This window comes from Equus przewalskii, chromosome 13 (genome assembly GCF_037783145.1).
Source record: "Equus przewalskii isolate Varuska chromosome 13, EquPr2, whole genome shotgun sequence".
Classification (NCBI taxonomy): Eukaryota; Metazoa; Chordata; class Mammalia; order Perissodactyla; family Equidae; genus Equus; species Equus przewalskii.
In genome coordinates this window covers 34,805,902-34,824,542 of record NC_091843.1, presented here as the reverse complement: position 1 = coordinate 34,824,542, position 18,641 = coordinate 34,805,902, and the positions used below count along the sequence as shown (strand labels likewise).

Genomic DNA, 18,641 nt, shown 5'->3' with positions numbered 1-18,641 from the left:
CATGGGAAAGAGGAAACGTGTCAGGATGAGTAAAATAATTCCTTCTATTGTTTCTAGTGCCCAGACTAGAGTCAGTGCAGAGACTGCCTCTTGAAGATATTTTAAAGTTTTGTCTTAATATTGTAGAGGCTGGCTATTAGTCAGTTAACAACACCAGGAAGTACAATCTCTTGCCCTATCATATCCAAAACAATGTAATGTTCACACTTCTTGAAAACTAAGCTCTCACTACCAGTTCTTTTGAACTGTGTGGACTAATGAATTATTCTTTGAATTTAAGAAAAATGGAGAGACTAGAAGTCTCTCTATGCAAGCTAATTAAATTTGAATCTATTATCAGAAGTGGAACTAGGAGCATATCTTTCCTCCCTAAATGAAAGCTTCTTTACACAGAGAACAAAAATTCATAAGATATTAATAAATCAAAGTTAAGTATTAAGATTACCTCCTGTCTTTCCTGCACTTAGTGGGGAAAAGATGGGGGACCACTAGCTTAAAGAGATATAAAGCATTCCAGCTTTTTAGCACGTGGTACCAGGTACACAGACTACTGAAGGTGAAAAACGAAAGTGGCCGCTTCAGGGGCCAGCCTGGTGGTGTAGTGGTTAAATTTATGTGCTCCACTTTGGTGGCCCGGGTTCAGGGGTTTGGATCTGGAGTACAGACTTACCCACCGCTCATCAAGTCATGCTGTGGAGGCTTGATGTCACATATACAAAGTAGAGGAAGACTGGCACAGATGTTAGTTCAGGGACAATCTTCCTCAAGCAAAAAGAGGAAGATTGGCAATGGATGTTAGCTCAGGGCTGATCTTCCTTACCAAAAAAAAAAGAAGAAGAAGGAGAACTGGACACTTTACACACACTAGAGTGGCTACAGTAAAAAAGACAGACAATGACAAATGTTGGCAAGGATGTGGAGAAATTGGAACCCTCATGCATTGCCAGAAGGAATGTAAAGTGGTACAGCCACTTTCGAAAACAAATTTGACAGTTCCTCAAAATGTTAAACATATAGTTACCTTATGACCCAGAAATTCAACTCTTAAGTATCTATTCAAAAGAAATAAAAGCATATATTCACACACAAAAAAACTTACACATAGATCTTCATAGTAACATTATTCATAACAACTGCAAGTGGAAACAACCCAAATGTCCATCGACTGATAAATGGAAAAACAAAACATGATATCTCCATACAATGGAATTGTTATTATTCAGCAATAAAGTGGAATGAAGTACTGGCACATGCTACAACATGGATGAACCTTAAAAAACATTGTGCTAAGTGCAAGAAGCTAGTCACAAAATGTCACAGATTGTATGGTCCCATTTTATGAAATTTTCAGAATAGGCAAATTTATAGAGACAGAAAGCTGATTAGTGGTTGCCTAGGGCTGGAGGGAGGGTAAGGGGTGGGGAGTGACTGCTCATGGATACAAGGTTTCTTTTTGGTGTAATGAAAGTGTTCTAAAATTAGACTATAGTGATAATTGTCCAACTCTGTAAATATACTAAAAACCATTGAACTGTACAATGGGCAAACTCTATGGTATGTAAGTGATATCTCAATAACGCTGTTAAAAATGAAACTGGAAGTGGTTCTGGCAGCCTGTGGTCCCAGGTAAGCTGGGCCTTTTCTCATCTATTATAGAAGGGGAAGAGCAGTTCAAACAACTCAGGCAGAAAGTCTAACAGGCATACAGCAGCAGAGACAAGGACCAAGTACTTATCCTATTGCTTCAAGTTTTTCCAGATACCTGAACAGGAGGACTTGTCTATTTATGGAGAGAACTATGTGCTTCCTGACTCTAATGGAGAGTGGCCAGGCCCAGGAACGTAGATGCCCAAATACAAGTAACCAACCCATAGTCCTAAAACATATTGCTAAAAACAAATTTTGCTCTTATGTTCAAATGCCTCATTCATGGCTAAATTTAAATTAGTGTGTAGGAGTCAAAGTGCATCAGTCAATTTTATATTCAGGGATCATAGGTTGTCCAGTGGGAAAAGGTCACTTACAAAATGGAGATGGAAGAGATAGCCCAGCCTCCCAGAGTGCTTTTTCTTGAAAACCCTTACCAATAAAAATTAAATAGCAGTTTAGGTTAGATTAGCCAAGAGTAAGGGGAATAAAGGACATAAGGACATTTTAGCTTACAAACACATTGTTCTCCTCATCTCCTTTCTAGCTCAAGTCTTGCTCTCACTCCTGGCCCCTGATTAATCTAACAACATGGCCTCTCGGTCCTCAGGGTTCTCCTCTCCTCTGGTTCAGTCATTAGTGTCTTGGCTACATGCTGCACCTTTCACCACCCAGAACTGTTCTTTCTATGAAATAATAATTTCAGATCTCTCCCTCTGAGAACACAATCTTTTGTGCCTTTACCCTCCCATTCTGCTATTACTATCACATCTTGTCTTTGACCTTATCAGAACCTCCATTCCACGATGCTGCTACCACCTACCACCCCTTCCTGCTTTAATTTCCTTCCTATGCAGATGATTCCCTGGTTTAGCACTCCCAATCACTCTCAAACCCATATCTTCAATCCCCTTGTTCAATTTTCCTTCACTAAAACCACCTGATAAAACTCCACATGAGATGAATATAATCGTCTCCCTCCTCTTCTGTTACGCCTGGGATGTTACACTCTATAAGACAAAACTTAGAAATTACCAATCCTATTGCTACTAAGTTTACCATGTTCAAACTTAATTGGGTTTTCAAAGCCAAGAAATCCTTGTAGATTTTCCTAATCAGCTTTCTCTTCTATTCTCCATAACAACTACTTCAAACCTATTTATCTTACTTTAAACTTCTCACCTTACTAAGTACATACCCCCTTACAGTGGACAAACTTGCCTAATTTCTTACATAGAATCCATCAGATAGGAATTCTCTCAATTTCCTGTCCCCAAACGTATACCCTTGATAGCATCTGTACTTACAGTTTCCTCTGCTGAGGTCCCTTGCACCTAAGTCCAATCCTGGACCCTATATTTAACCACCTTCTAGGGGCTTCACATTGCTTATATCCTCTCTTGGGTATCTTAATTTTCTCTCTCTACTGAATACTACAAATTAGCCTTTTAAATGAGTTCAACTTTCTCTAGACTTAAAAAACAACCCTCTTGAGTCTAAATTCTCCTCCAGATACCAATCTATTTCTTTCTTTTGCAGCCAACTTTCTTGAAAGGATTGTCGTTTTTACTTCCTCACCCTCCTTATTTTTAAACCAAGTGTAATCTAATTTTCATCATAACCACTCTACTGAAACTGCTATTGTAAAGGTGATCATAGATTTTTGTATATGTTAGCTAAGGTTATATGACTGAAACAAAGCGGTGCAACTACCCAGTGGCTTGTAAGTCTGTATCTCTTTCCTGTGACGGTTCTGATGTAAATGATTGGGTAGAATGGGGCAGGTTTGCTCTTTTCAGTCCTTCTGGAACCAAATTTTGTTCCAAGTAATTGCTCCTACATTCCCTGTTGCAATGTCATAATCTGCATGACTGTAGCTGTCACTGCCTCAGCTGGGTTCTAGCTGGCTTGTGGGGGGTGGAGGGAGACACATCCAGATGTCTTCCATTCCAGACCCGGGAGTGGCAAACAAAAATTCTGTGCAACATCCATCTGTGAGAACTTAATTCAATCAGTCACACTAAACTACGGGGGAGGCTGGGACAAGCTATCTGTCTGAGGAGCCATGTGCCTGGCTACAGTTCTATTATGTAAAGGAAGGGAACAGATTTTGGCAGACATCTATCAGAATCCTCCCCAATGATCATCTTCTTGAATCCCATGGATCACTTTAATATTTCTTTTTCTTGAGTTTTCTGAAGCATTTGTTACATTTGATCTTCATCCTGTCCTTGAAATGCTTTTTGCCTTTGGTTTCATGATTCTGCCCTCTGGGACTTCCTCGTCTTTTAAAAGATACTTCTTTTCCCCTCTCCTCTAACGACAGTGTTTCTCAGAGTTCTGTGCTAAGCCTCTTCTATTCTTACTTGACACACTTTAGCTTGGTTATCTTAGAGCTCTCATGGTGTCAATCACCATATACATGCTGATGAATCCCAAAGTCCGTATCTCCAGCCCAGATTTATGTCCTGTGCTTTGGTTTTATTTGGACACACTCACAAATATACATAGGCATGTGTGCACGCATCACACATACACACATACATAGCCCACAGGTACTTACCTCAGTATCAGCATGTCCAAAACTGACTTCATCTTTTTCCACTTCAGTTCAGTTTTGTTTCTTTTCTGTGTTCCCTGTCTTAACGAATGACACCACTAGCCATCCAATTACCCATCCAGAGGCATGTTAATCATCCATGAGTCTTTCCTCTTTTTATCCCATGCAACCTATCGAACACTGGGTCTTAAACACTATCTCCTAAATGTCTTTCTAATCATCTCTCTTCTCCCCATCTACACTAGCATTACCCTCATCCAGGCTACCATCATCTCCTAACTGGCCTCTCTAATTCTAGTCAGTCCCCCTGAAATCGATTCTCCATACATCAGCCAAACTGATTTTCCGAAAATGCAAATATGATCATGTTAATTGATTGTTTAAAATCCTACATTGTATTTTAATTGCCCTTAGGATAAATTTTGAAATGCATGATGTAACATATATAATCATTTATGTTCTTACCCTGATTTTTCCCCCAATCTTATTTTTAAATTCTCCTCTTCCCTGGTTTAAAGTTCAAGGCATACTGAACTTCTCTCTGTTCCTCAAAATATCTGTCTGAAACACTCCTCCTTCTCCTGGTTAGCTCCTTCAGATCACAACTTATAGTTTACTACCTCAGGAAAGCTTTCACTGATGTCCAAAAATTCGGATTAGATTTTATTTATTTTTAACAGGCATTTAACTAGCACTTACTAGCCACTCTGTTGATACTAACTCATTAGATTCCTATGATTGTAATCCTAGGAGGTAAATACTGTTATTACGCCTATTTTACAGGTAAGGAAACAAAGGTACATAATTTGGCTAAGACTGAAGATGGTCAGTGGCAGAACTAGGATTCAAATGTAGATCTTTTGGTTCCACAATCCATGTCCATAATCACTACAGTATGCTACCTTCTAGGTACAAGATGTCCCTTCTAGATATTTCTATATTACTCTTTACCTATACATACATTGTGGCATATTTTAATTAGTTGTCTGCCAAATTTTCTAGCCTGTGAGCCTCAGAAACACAAGGATTATCTCTATCTATTTATGCCATGTCCTTACATGTGTATTTAAAAAATACATTAGTGAAAAAAGTAAAGACGTTACTAACTATAATTGACTGAATTCAACAAGTATTTACAAGAGCGGAGGAGAGAATATATTTGCAATTACTCAAGAAATGGCCTACATAAAATATTATTTCTTTGGTTCAGGACATTTTAATGGAGTCTTCTTGTCAGGCATTCAAAACAACAGTAATTAAATGCATTATATGGACCTTGTTTGGATCCTGATTCACACAAACCAACAGTAAAAACATTTTGGAGAAAACTGGGGAAACCCAAGCACAGACTGTGTATAAATTATATGAAGGAATTATTGCTAAATTTGTTGATTATGATAGTGGTATCATAGTTATATTTGAAAAGTCTTTATCTATGAGAGATATTTAGTGAAATATTTAGAGGTAAAAATATATGATGTCTTGGATTTGCTTTAAAATACTACAGATGTATTCACAAGTTACTTGTTCAAAGAGAAAAAAATTTTACTGAAAAAGAATTCATGGAAACACATGGTGGCGCTGCAGGATAAGATGAGAACGATGCATGGACAACACTGTGGGCTCCATTATTCAGGGGAACAGAGAACATCCAACCCAACGAAAAGAGAGCTATTCAAGAGGCTTCACCTACAGAGCTGCTGGAGGGCTATTTACCCTCCAGCGCTTTCCTGTTAAAAAATCAGGGCTTCAGCTTCCAAAATTAGGGCTGGACTTAACATTTTTCACAGAAGACGTTGCCTGAAGGAACCATGGCGATCAGAGGGGCGCTGGCTCTGCGGAAGAGGCAAGTCCTGATTCTCTTTGTTTTGCTGGGATTGTCTCAGGCGGGTCCTGAATCTGTGCGCTATTCTGTGGCAGAGGAAACAGAAATTGGCTCTTTTGTGGGCAATCTGGCAAGGGATCTGGGGCTTGGGGTGGAGGAGCTGTCCTCACGGGAGGCCCGGGTAGTGTCTGATGACAATAAAAAGCATTTGCACCTCGATTTGCCCACCGGGGATTTGCTCTTAAATGAGAAACTAGACCGAGAAGAGCTGTGCAGCTCCACCGAGCCCTGTGTGCTGCATTTTCAGGTGGTACTGGAAAACCCTTTACAGTTTTTTCGGGCTGAGCTACATGTCAAAGATATAAATGATCACTCCCCTACATTCCTGGATAAGGAAATACTTATTCAAATATCAGAAAGTACCACTATTGGAACCACATTCCTAATGGAGAGTGCCCAAGATTTGGACATAGGAAGGAACAGTCTCCAAAACTACACAGTTAGCCCCAATTCTCACTTCTACATTAAAATTCGAGACAGCAGTGATGGAAAGATATACCCAGAACTGGTTCTGGACAGAGAGTTAGATCACGAGCATGAGCCTGAGCTCAGACTAACACTCACAGCACTGGATGGTGGCTCCCCACCCAGGTCTGGGAAAACTTTGGTTCTCATCAAGGTCTTGGACGTCAATGACAATGCCCCTGAGTTTCCTCAGAGGCTCTATGAGGTGCAGGTCCTGGAGGACACGCCCATTGGCTCCTGGATTATCACCATCTCTGCTAAGGATTTGGATGCAGGAAATTATGGGAAAATATCGTACACATTTTTGCACGCATCAGAAGATATTCGTAAAACATTTGAAATCAATCCACCATCGGGTGACGTACATTTGAGATCAAGCCTGGATTTTGAAGTAACACAGTCATACACTATAAATATTCAGGCAACAGATGGTGGCGGTCTTTCAGAAGAATGCACTCTTCTGATTAAAGTAATAGATATAAATGACAATCCACCAGAAGTGACCATGTCGTCAATTACAAAGATAATTCCAGAGAACGCCTCAGAGACCCTGGTTGCTCTTTTTAGTGTCCGAGACAAAGACTCTGGGGACAACGGGAGGATGGTTTGCTCTATTCAAGATGACCTCCCCTTTTCTCTGAAACCGACCTTCAAGAATTTTTTTACTCTAGTTTCGGAAAAAGCACTGGACAGAGAGATGAGAGCTGAGTACAACATCACCATCACCGTCGCAGACATGGGATCCCCCAGGCTGAAAACCCAGCACACCATAACCGTGCTGGTCTCCGACGTCAACGACAACGCCCCGGCCTTCACCCAAACCTCCTACACCCTCTGGGTCCGCGAGAACAACAGCCCCGCCCTGCACATCGGCAGCGTCAGCGCCACAGACACAGACGCAGGCGCCAACGCCCAGCTCACCTACTCGCTGCTGCCGCCCCAAGACCCGCACCTGCCCCTGGCCTCCCTCGTGTCCATCAACGCCGACAACGGCCACCTGTTCGCCCTCAGGTCGCTGGACTACGAGGCCCTGCAAGCCTTCGAGTTCGGCGTGGGCGCCACGGACCGCGGCTCGCCGGCGCTGAGCAGCCAGGCGCGGGTGCGCGTGCTGGTGCTGGACGCCAACGACAACTCGCCCTTCGTGCTGTACCCGCTGCAGAACGGCTCTGCGCCCTGCACCGAGCTGGTGCCCCGGGCGGCCGAGGCGGGCTACCTGGTGACCAAGGTGGTGGCGGTGGACGGCGACTCGGGCCAGAACGCCTGGCTGTCGTACCAGCTGCTCAAGGCCACGGAGCCCGGGCTGTTCGGCGTGTGGCCGCACAACGGCGAGGTGCGCACGGCCAGGCTGCTGAGCGAGCGCGACGCGCCCAAGCACAGGCTGCTGGTGCAGGTCAGGGACAATGGCGAGCCGCCGCGCTCGGCCAGCGTCACGCTGCACGTGCTGCTGGTGGACGGCTTCTCCCAGCCCTACCTGCCGCTGCCCGAGGCGGCGGCCGAGCAGGCGCGGGCCGACCCGCTCACCGTCTACCTGGTCGTCGCGCTGGCGTCGGTGTCGTCGCTCTTCCTCCTGTCGGTGCTGCTGTTCGTCGCGGTGCGGCTGTGCAGGAGGAGCAGGGCCGCGTCGCTGGGTGGCTGCTCGGTGCCCGAGGGCCCCTTTCCGGGCCACCTGGTGGACGTGAGTGGCACCGGGACCCTGTCCCAGAGCTACCAGTATGAGGTGTGTCTCAGGGGAGGTACCGGGACAAATGAGTTTAAATTTCTGAAGCCGATTATCCCCAATCTTCCAGTCCATGACACTGGTGGGAATACGGGGGAAAATGAGAACTTTAGGAATAGCTTTGGATTCAACATTCAATAAAATAATTTATTTTAAACTTCTAACCTTTTATTATTCTTTGGAGAAAGTATCTACTTTTTGCCTATGTGTAATGGATTTTAGGTTGCACTGTAGTTGCATGCAGTATCATTTCTTACACTCTCCTCACAGTTGCTTTAAAAATCTTTTTTAGTGGCCATAATGACGTGGAAATACAATCTATGTGCTTTTTTCCCATTTATTTGGTCAAAAATATTATATTAGCAGTTATTGCTAATTTTTTTGTGACAAGTGAGTTGCTATGCAGACAATGTTATTATTTGGAGGTGCAAACTGAAGTATTAAGAGTGAGTGCCACAATATATGTAATTTACTTCCAGACATTTCATTAAAGCATAAAGGAAAAATAAAAAATGCTGTTGGATCTGGGTGGAAAGCATAATGGCTTTTATTGAAAATGTTCATCATAATGGGTAAAAAATGCGATCTCTCCATATTCAGTACTAGGGTACCTTATTTCTTTGCTTTTTGTTGTGTAGTGTTTTTCAAGAATTCACTTTATGACAAAATAAAAGTGATCATATTCGAATTATCGATTTCTTAAGTGATTTTCCTTTGTTGTTGATGCTGTTGTCTTACAATGTTCTGGGCTTTGATAATGCTATTTTGTTTTCTTTAAATATGCCGTGTCCGCTAGTTTAAATTTGTATTATTTTATATTTATCATTACTTAGCGAAAATGTAATTCATGGTATCATCTTGAGCAAAATAACCCTCCCTCAGAATATTACAGATAAAAACTTCTTAAATTAAAATGAAAATTTAAACTGTTAAAGAAATGTATTAGGTTCACTTTCTTATTGATTTTTAAGAGCAAATATAAAAAGTCCTTAATATTTGTGGCCTCTCTCGGTTATCCACAAAGAAGGAATGGGCCTGTATTTATGGTTTTAAATGCCTAATGGTATTATGAATTATAAAGTCTCCAATCTATAGGTGGACAGTTCAATGGATGATTATGGGTAGAGATTTTGATAGCTAGAATGTGGTGTGGATTTAAAGCTAATGTGCATATACATTTCTGTAATTTCATAAAATTAAATATTATAGACTAAATGATGTAGTAAAATGGAATTTTACTTCACATTGTGAAATAAGTGAAGCAAATTCCAATTTCATTAGGAATCTTTTTTTCTTTGCTTCATGCAATTTTTATTGGTTTTATTTTGTGTTGCAACAGATATTTAATAGTTGTGAGAATTTCATTTAAATAGGCATTTAAGCAATAAAATCCTGAAAAAGAATCTTTGGGCCCTCTTTGTCCCTCAGAGTCATAAGAAGCAAATCGTATGTTTCTTATGCATGAGAATAAGAATAGATAAGAACAGGGGCCAGCCAGGTGGTGCATAGTGGTTAAGTTTGGGTGCTCCACTTTGGCGGCTTGGGGTTCACAGGTTCTTATCCAGGCACGGACCTAGCACTGCTCCTCAAGCCATGCTGTGGTGGCATCCCACATACAAAATAGAGGAAGATTGATTAGCTCAGCGACAATCTTCCTCAAGCAAAAAGAGGAAGACTGGCAACAGATGTTAGCTCAGGGCCAGTCTTCCTCACACACACACACACACACACACACACACAGAAAAAAACCCAAGAATAGATAAGAACAGAATATCCTATTTGAATGATTCAGGAACAAACTTGCAGACTACCAGATAGAATAGAATCCACGGTCAGATCCTTTTACAGAACAGAACTTGGTCACAATAGAGGAGGTGTCAAAAATCACTGAGGGTAGGGGCAATACTGATTACTTAGCAAAAGTTATTGGGAAAATTGGCTCATTCCAGAAAGAAACAAAATTCTTATCTCATGCCATCTAAAAATAAACTTCATATGGATCTAAGAGCTGAATTTGAAATACTTTAATTGGAAAAAATGTAATAAATCTAGGTAAAAATATCTTTATGACCTTACTATCAGTTTGAATTTCTTAAACAAGTCTTTAAAAGTCCAAAAAATAAAGAGAAAAATTGACAAATTTTACTACCTGAAAACTAGAGGCTAGCACAGATAAGCTAGCAGATGACAGACAGGGAGAAGCTGCTTGCAGCATTTTAACTGAGAAGGATTAATATTTAGATTATTCATATCACTCTTGCAGATCAGCAAAAGTCAAAAAGTCAAGACAGCCAATAAGATTTTTTAAAAGGATAAAACGGAAAGGAAATTCAAAATAGAATACAGAAAGTCTGAAAAGAACATGAAGTGATGCTCAACCTCATTAGTTGGTGAAATGCATAAAATAAGACACCAGTTTACACCCATAACACTAGTAAAGATGAGAAATTTTGGTAATATTAAGTGAAACAATAGGAAATCACATGTACAGCCATTTTGAGAGATTTTCAATATTATTTAGTAAAATGTAGTATGTACATAACCTATGATCCAGCAATTCTATTTTGGAGTATATAAACTGGAAAACTCTTCACAGCTTCACAAATGATGTGCATAGGCATGTCCATCTTGAGAGAGCAAAGAATAGGAGCCTAACTACATATCCATCAGTAAACCAATTGATAAACAAAATGTGGAACATGTTTATGAAGAAGTATTACGCAGCAATCAAAAGGAGTGAACTAGGTGTACATAAAACCACATGGATAAATCCCAAATGTTTTAAAAGGAAAGAGACTGAGGCTTATAGTACAGTGCCATATAATACATAATATCCTATATTTGTTGAAACATACAAATATGTAAGTAAACATATCAGAAGGAGAGAAGAAGGAACAGCTGTACGAAACAGATATGTGTTTACATATAGAAGAAGGAGGGGTGCAGAGAGAAGTGGGAGCTACACCAATGTCGATGATAGCAATCATCTTTTCCAAGAGATTGTTTAAATTGATTGCAGCATTATAGAGCTCATTTAGTATTGATCAGTTGAAGTTGGTAAAAAATATATATTATTTCTTTATCCCTTCAGGTAGATCAATTGCCTATACCCTATGAAAGCTAAGAGTTTACTTGTAATTTTGAGACATAACAATATCCTTGAGACTTTACATTTTTAATGAGGATGGTATAGATTATGTAGACCAACTCTTCCACTGAAAGCAATTAGCTAATAAGACACTAATATATTGTCAGGCCACAGTTAATGTTTAAAGATAACCCAGAATATAAATGAGCTCCAAATCCACTTTTTCCCTGGGAACACTTGGAATCTTGGGAAATGTGAGCGTCTATTTTGATGGTTTTTATAATGAGGGAAGAAATCAAAGCCTAACAAAGTGAGAAGTTTATAAAAGACCCTCGCACTAATAAATATGGATCCTTAAGAACTACACCTTTATGGTGAAAGCAAACTGGAAACGGATGAGCCCTTGTGTGGACTTTCAGCTTTGAACTTGATTGTTAGCACTGAACTTGCTTTAAGGTGGTCTTTGACAGATAGTGCGCCCAGATCCTCATAGAACCAAATGCAGACCTTCGGTCAAAACGGGTTTATTCATGCTAAGCCTAGGATTATTCATATAAATAATTTTTATGTTAACTTGAATACAAAGATAACTTCATACACAAGGAAACATGACACCATGAGTGAAAGCCAGCAGAAAAAAACCAGAACATAGAAATAATCTTGCAAACGCTTCAAATATTTTAATTATCAGACACAGTCTATAAGATGCTAACCATTTTAGTTGGAATAAAAGTTATACTTGAAGATGTACAGGGAATGAGAAACTATAAAATGTGATAGATTAGAAAAGAACCAAATAGAACTTCTACAACTGAAAAATATGATAAACAAAATTTAAAACTAAATAAAAGGTTTAACAGAAAATTAGATACAACCAAATAAAGAACTTGTGGAGTGAAAGGTCAGAAAATAATTTATCCAGCATGCACCTCAGAGAGTTCATAAGATGAAAAATACAGAGGAGATGGTTGGAAACATAAGACAAAATAAAAAGATTTAACATATATTTAACCAGAATTCCAGAAAAACAGATGAGAAAGATTGGATCAGAAGCAATATTTGAAAAAATAATGGCTGAGATTTTTCTAGAATTGATGAAAATATCAATGTACAGATCCAAGAGACCCAAGTAAACCTACCAGCATAAATAAAAGATAAGCATGCCTAGAAACATCATTGTGAAATTTCAGAAAGACAAAGACGAAGAGACATCTTTTGAAAAAAGAAAAGGCACAGGAAAAAGATATTTAGTCTTTAAACACATGACAGTTAGATGGACAGCTATGGTCCATGTTGACAATTTCTCAACAGTAGCAATGAACACTACAAAAAGAAAGTAAAATATCTTTGAGGTGCTGAAAGGAATTAGCAAGCCCTCCTGCCTAAATAGTCATTGCACATGAGAGTCATCAAATGAGAGAATCAGGGGCCAGCCCAGTGGCACAGCGGTTAAGTTTGCACGTTCTGCTTCGGCGGCCCGGGGTTTGCCTATTGGGATCCCGGGTGCAGACCTATGCACCACTTGTCAAGCCATGCAGCAGGCATCTCACATATAATGTTGAGGAAGACAGGCATGGATGTTAGCTCGGGGCCAGTCTTCCTCAGAAAAAGAGGAGGATTGGTGGCAGATGTTAGCTCAGGGCTAATCTTCCTCAAAAAAAAATTTTTTTAATAAGAGAATCAAATCACCTGGATATCAGTTTTGTTTTAAAATTAATCAAGATCATGGGAGTGAAGTGGTGCAGAGACATTTAATCAAATGTAGAGACATTTGAATCAAATTCAAATGTAACTTATTACAGTTTTCCTCTGTCCATCCCTTGTCACAATTCTGAGTCCAGGAGTTTGACCTATCTCTGTTTCTTCTTATTCATCTTTCTTCACCTCTAGTGACATTCACTTCTACTCTACTCTAGTCACCTATGGCCGTGGCCATTTTCTGGTGGTAACATCCTAGAGCTGCATCATCTCTGAAATCACAAATTCAAACATACTTCTCTTAATCTACAACACACATTCTTTCTTGAAGGGCTTCAATCACCATTTATACCAATAAATACCAAATTTGTCTCTACAGCCCAAACCTCTTTTGTCAACTTTATTTATGTAATGGAAGATCATTTATATAACTGTTTACATACATGTTTTATGGCCATCTCAAACCCAGCATATTTTAAATTAAAATTTTCTCTTCCTCAAAACTAAACATCTTCTCCAGCCTTGTACCTGTTCCTCTCTTCTCTCTTCTTGTGTTTTCTCTATCAATTAATAGCACCAACACTCACTTAGTTCCCTAAGCCAGGAAAAAAGCACATTTACTTTCACTCCTTATCCCACTTGCTCTATGTCCAATCTATCATCACATCCTGTATATTTTATCTTTATCATTCTAATACAGCTCTATTACTGCATTTCTAGCTGAGGCCAATATCGTCTCTTACCTGTTACTGAAACTTCTAATCAGTCTCTTGTCTCTAGTCCTATTCCTCTCTAATTTATTCTCAACTCTGAAACGGGATGATGTTTTGAAAGATAAAAACATGGTCATGTCACTTGTCTGTTTAAAACCTTTTTTTTTTTTAAAGATTTTATTATTTCCTTTTTCTCCCCAAAGCCCCCCGGTACATAGTTGTATATTCTTTGTTGTGGATTCTTCTAGTTGTGGCATGTGGGACGCTGCCTCAGTGTGGTTTGATGAGCAGTGCCATGTCCGTGCCCAGGATTCAAACCAACGAAACACTGGGCCGCCTGCAGCACAGCGCTCGAACTTAACCACTTGGCCACAGGGCCAGCCCCTGTTTAAAACCTTTTAATAATCTTGCATTTCCATGGATGCAGAGTCCAAATGCCTTGGCATGGCTTACAAAATATTTGCTTATCTTTCCAATCTCAACTCTCACCATTTCTATCCTCTTGCAGCTCAGCTATATTGATCCTATTGCAGTTCTTTCAAAACATTTCTCTTACTTTGGATTTCCACTATCATGTCTTTAGTTTGCCTGGAAATTTTACCCGACACCCAGTTTTTGTGTGGATTACTCATACTCATTTTTTTTGTATCCATTTGGAACACACTTTTTCCAGAAAAGTCTTTCCTATACTTCCAAATTCCGATTAGATGACCCTCACCTATGCTCTTATAGTGGCATGAACTTTTGCTATCATGGCATTCATTATGCTCTACTCTAAATGTGTGATCACTTTTCTGCCTCCATCTTTCAGGACAGAAACTGTGTTTGTCTGTTTACCAATCTATTCCTAACACTTATTACCATTCCTAGCATGAACAATATGCTCAAAAAATATTTTATGAATAAATGAATGAATGAATGAATAAAATATTTAGAATTGTACCTCTGGAAGACCTGAGTCTGCAAAATGGAATTCAGTTCCACAACTAAACTGGGGTCTAGTTGGTTCAACCTTTTTTAATGTTGTCAGAGACTGGACGTATCTGACTTTATTCACTACTTTTGAGCATTTACTTTCTATTGCTGCCAGGCAAGTCTCCTACGGAGTATCCCTGAATAAATGGTACCATTTACCCAGTCTTAGATGTCCAGCCTCCTCAAAACAACTATTTGCACTTACCAGGTTCAGTTTCAAGTTCATGACTTTATTCTGATTGTCTTTTCTAAGAGTATTTGCTGACAGCTAGAGAAGACTAAGACCTCCGGTTCCCGTTTCCAGCTTTCCTAGGAACCTTTTGCTCACTTAGTCAATCACATAAGAGAGTCCTTTTAGCTATTTTTAGTTGTTTTACATATTGTCTGCACAGAGAGATCATAACTCATTTGAGGCTAGGGCTATATCTTAAATATGCTTTTTATATCCACCACAGCTCTAGCAGATTGTGGTTTATTGTGTTAAAGACTGAACAATAATAGCATCACATATGACAAAGAATGCAACTCAGAAAAGAAAATACGAATATCAGAGAAAATACAATTTAAATTTTTCAACAAACACAGAAGATAGATTAATATTTTGTCTCAAACTTATTTGACTTTGCTTAAAAGCTGAGACTCTGCAGAGTCGCATGGTGGCGCTGCAGGATAAGATGGGGAAATTTTTGCAACCTCAGATGCTCTGGTTTCCATTAACCAGTGGAACTGAAAGCGCTGGAAAAGCAGGGGGCGGAAAGAGGCTTTCAAGAGAAAGCTAGGGAGACAACAACACCTTTGAGACGGGATTACAAGTCTATAGATTCTCAAAGTTCCAGGCTGATAGATGAGAAGAGCAACTCGCAGGGCTGTTTGAGACCGAGTTGAAACATTTCTGCAGAAAGACGTTTGGCTAAGGAGCAATGGAGCCTGGAGGGGGGAGCCGTCAGCAGATAAGGCAAGTGCTGCTTTTCTTTGTTTTCTTGGGAGAGTATTTGGTGTGTTCAGAAACCTGGCGCTATTCTGTGGCAGAGGAAACAGAGATTGGCTCCTTTATAGCCAACCTAGTGAAAGACACAGGTTTGCGTGTGGATGATCTTGCTGTGCGGGGAGCCAGAGTCATCTTTGACGACTATAAACCATATTTGTGGTTGGATCAGCAGACTGGCAACTTACTCTTAAATGAGCAACTGGACCGGGAGGCACTTTGCGATCTCACTGAGCCATGTATATTGCATTTCCAGGTCTTATTTGAAAATCCCTTGCAATTTTTTCAGGCTGAGCTTTGGGTCAAAGACATAAATGATCACACTCCTACGTTCCTAGAAAAACATATACTTCTGAAAATCTCAGAAGGTACTGCTCCAGGAGCCTCATTCCATATAGATAGTGCTCAGGACTTGGATGTAGGAAAGAATGGTGTTCAAAACTACACATTAAGCCCTAATCCTCATTTCCACCTTAAATTACAAGACAATGATGGGGGCAGAAAATACCCAGAGCTGTTACTGGACCAATCTCTGGATCGAGAAAAGGAGTCTGAGTTTAGATTAACGCTAACAGCCTTGGATGGTGGGTCTCCGCCCAGGTCCGGAACTGCACTGGTTCGCGTTTTGGTCTTAGATATCAATGACAATGCTCCAGAGTTTGAGAGACCCATCTATGAGGTTCAGGTACCAGAGAACAGCCCTCTGGACTCCTTGGTCGTCCAGGTGTCTGCTACAGATTTAGATGCAGGAATAAATGGAGAAATATCTTATTCATTTTCTCACAATTCCAGAGACATATGGAAAACATTTGAAATCCATCCAATTTCTGGCGAAGTCCATTTAAAAGCGCTTCTGGATTTTGAGTTAACTCAGTCTTATACAATTAATATTCAGGCCATTGATGGTGGGAGCCTTTTAGGAAAATCAACAATTTTAGTTCGAGTTGTAGATGTGAATGACAACCCACCAGAAATAGTCATGACATCTCTTACCAGCCCCATACCAGAAAATTCGTCGCCTGAGATGGTCGTCGCTGTTTTTAGCGTTCGAGACCAAGACTCTGGGGACAACGGGAGGATGATTTGTTCAATTCAGGACAATCTCCCCTTTGTCTTGAAGCCTACCTTCAAGAATTTCTACACCCTGGTAACAGAGCGCCCATTGGACAGAGAAAGCCGAGCCGAGTACAACATCACCATCACCATCACAGACATGGGAACACCCAGACTGAAAACCGAGCACAACATAACCGTGCTGGTCTCCGACGTCAACGACAACGCCCCGGCCTTCACCCAAACCTCCTACACCCTCTGGGTCCGCGAGAACAACAGCCCCGCCCTGCACATCGGCAGCGTCAGCGCCACGGACACAGACGCAGGCGCCAACGCCCAGCTCACCTACTCGCTGCTGCCGCCCCAAGACCCGCACCTGCCCCTGGCCTCCCTCGTGTCCATCAACGCCGACAACGGCCACCTGTTCGCCCTCAGGTCGCTGGACTACGAGGCCCTGCAGGCCTTCGAGTTCGGCGTGGGCGCCACGGACCGCGGCTCGCCGGCGCTGAGCAGCCAGGCGCGGGTGCGCGTGCTGGTGCTGGACGCCAACGACAACTCGCCCTTCGTGCTGTACCCGCTGCAGAACGGCTCTGCGCCCTGCACCGAGCTGGTGCCCCGGGCGGCCGAGGCGGGCTACCTGGTGACCAAGGTGGTGGCGGTGGACGGCGACTCGGGCCAGAACGCCTGGCTGTCGTACCAGCTGCTCAAGGCCACGGAGCCCGGGCTGTTCGGCGTGTGGCCGCACAACGGCGAGGTGCGCACGGCCAGGCTGCTGAGCGAGCGCGACGCGCCCAAGCACAGGCTGCTGGTGCAGGTCAGGGACAATGGCGAGCCGCCGCGCTCGGCCAGCGTCACGCTGCACGTGCTGCTGGTGGACGGCTTCTCCCAGCCCTACCTGCCGCTGCCCGAGGCGGCGGCCGAGCAGGCGCGGGCCGACCCGCTCACCGTCTACCTGGTCGTCGCGCTGGCGTCGGTGTCGTCGCTCTTCCTCCTGTCGGTGCTGCTGTTCGTCGCGGTGCGGCTGTGCAGGAGGAGCAGGGCCGCGTCGCTGGGTGGCTGCTCGGTGCCCGAGGGCCCCTTTCCGGGCCACCTGGTGGACGTGAGTGGCACCGGGACTCTGTCCCAGAGCTACCAGTATGAGGTGTGTCTGAGGGCAGGTTCAGGGACCAGCGAGTTCAAGTTTCTGAAATCTCTTGCCTGCGACCATCAGGGGTCTGTGAATGATGTGGAGGAAAACTCAAACTTTGTAAATGGTTTTGGATTCAATTAGGAATTCGTTGATTTTTCAGAGTGTTCAGGATGAAGGTTAGTTCTTTCTAAATGTACTAGGTCTACATTACCCTTTTTGGCCCATAGAGAATTTCTTGGTCTTTTGTTGATTTCGTTTTCCTAATTAAGGAGATTACTAATTTTCTTTGAGTATATACTCATATATCCTCTCTTTTTGTCATTTCTATTTTGATGGAGACAAAGAACTTTCAACTCTACTTCATTACTGAAAAGTTATATTTGTTCAATTTATCAATTTTTCATCATCAAAGGCCATTGATTAGAAGATGACCTCAGTACTATTTTCTGTTTAATTGTTGTCTAGAAACTTTCTAAATTTTTGATGTGGTTACTCAGGAGACAAGTATGATACAAATATAATGAATTATTAGTATATATTCTGTTCACTCTGATATTTTGCGTACCTGTCAAATTGTTAAATGGAGAAATGTCTGCAAAAATTGCATGTTTTTGTTTCACAGTAGTATTAAATGGAAAAGACTACAATTTCTCCCATAATTAGGGGCTTTTCTTCTCTTTATATCACCCTTCAGTATATAATATATATGAGTATTATTGAAAGGTT

General features: G+C 41.4%; 2 protein-coding genes across 2 annotated transcripts; both read left to right on the top strand.

The window, feature by feature from the left end:
* Positions 1 to 2,207: 2,207 nt before the first annotated feature.
* LOC103550684 (protocadherin beta-14) lies at positions 2,208 to 8,962 on the top strand. The gene has a single exon (XM_008519690.2). The coding sequence runs from the start codon at positions 6,019 to 6,021 to the stop codon at positions 8,413 to 8,415; it is 2,397 nt and encodes a 798-aa protein (XP_008517912.2). The 5' UTR covers positions 2,208 to 6,018; the 3' UTR covers positions 8,416 to 8,962.
* A 6,706-nt stretch (positions 8,963 to 15,668) lies between these two features.
* Positions 15,669 to 18,574, top strand: LOC103550683 (protocadherin beta-18-like). The gene has a single exon (XM_008519689.2). The coding sequence runs from the start codon at positions 15,669 to 15,671 to the stop codon at positions 18,054 to 18,056; it is 2,388 nt and encodes a 795-aa protein (XP_008517911.2). The 3' UTR covers positions 18,057 to 18,574.
* Positions 18,575 to 18,641: the final 67 nt, after the last annotated feature.

What these genes read in the sequence shown, in the direction of transcription:
- LOC103550684 (XM_008519690.2), top strand. Translation starts at nt 6,019, where the DNA reads ATGGCGATCAGAGGGGCGCTGGCTCTGCGGAAGAGGCAAGTCCTGATT.
- LOC103550683 (XM_008519689.2), top strand. Translation starts at nt 15,669, where the DNA reads ATGGAGCCTGGAGGGGGGAGCCGTCAGCAGATAAGGCAAGTGCTGCTT.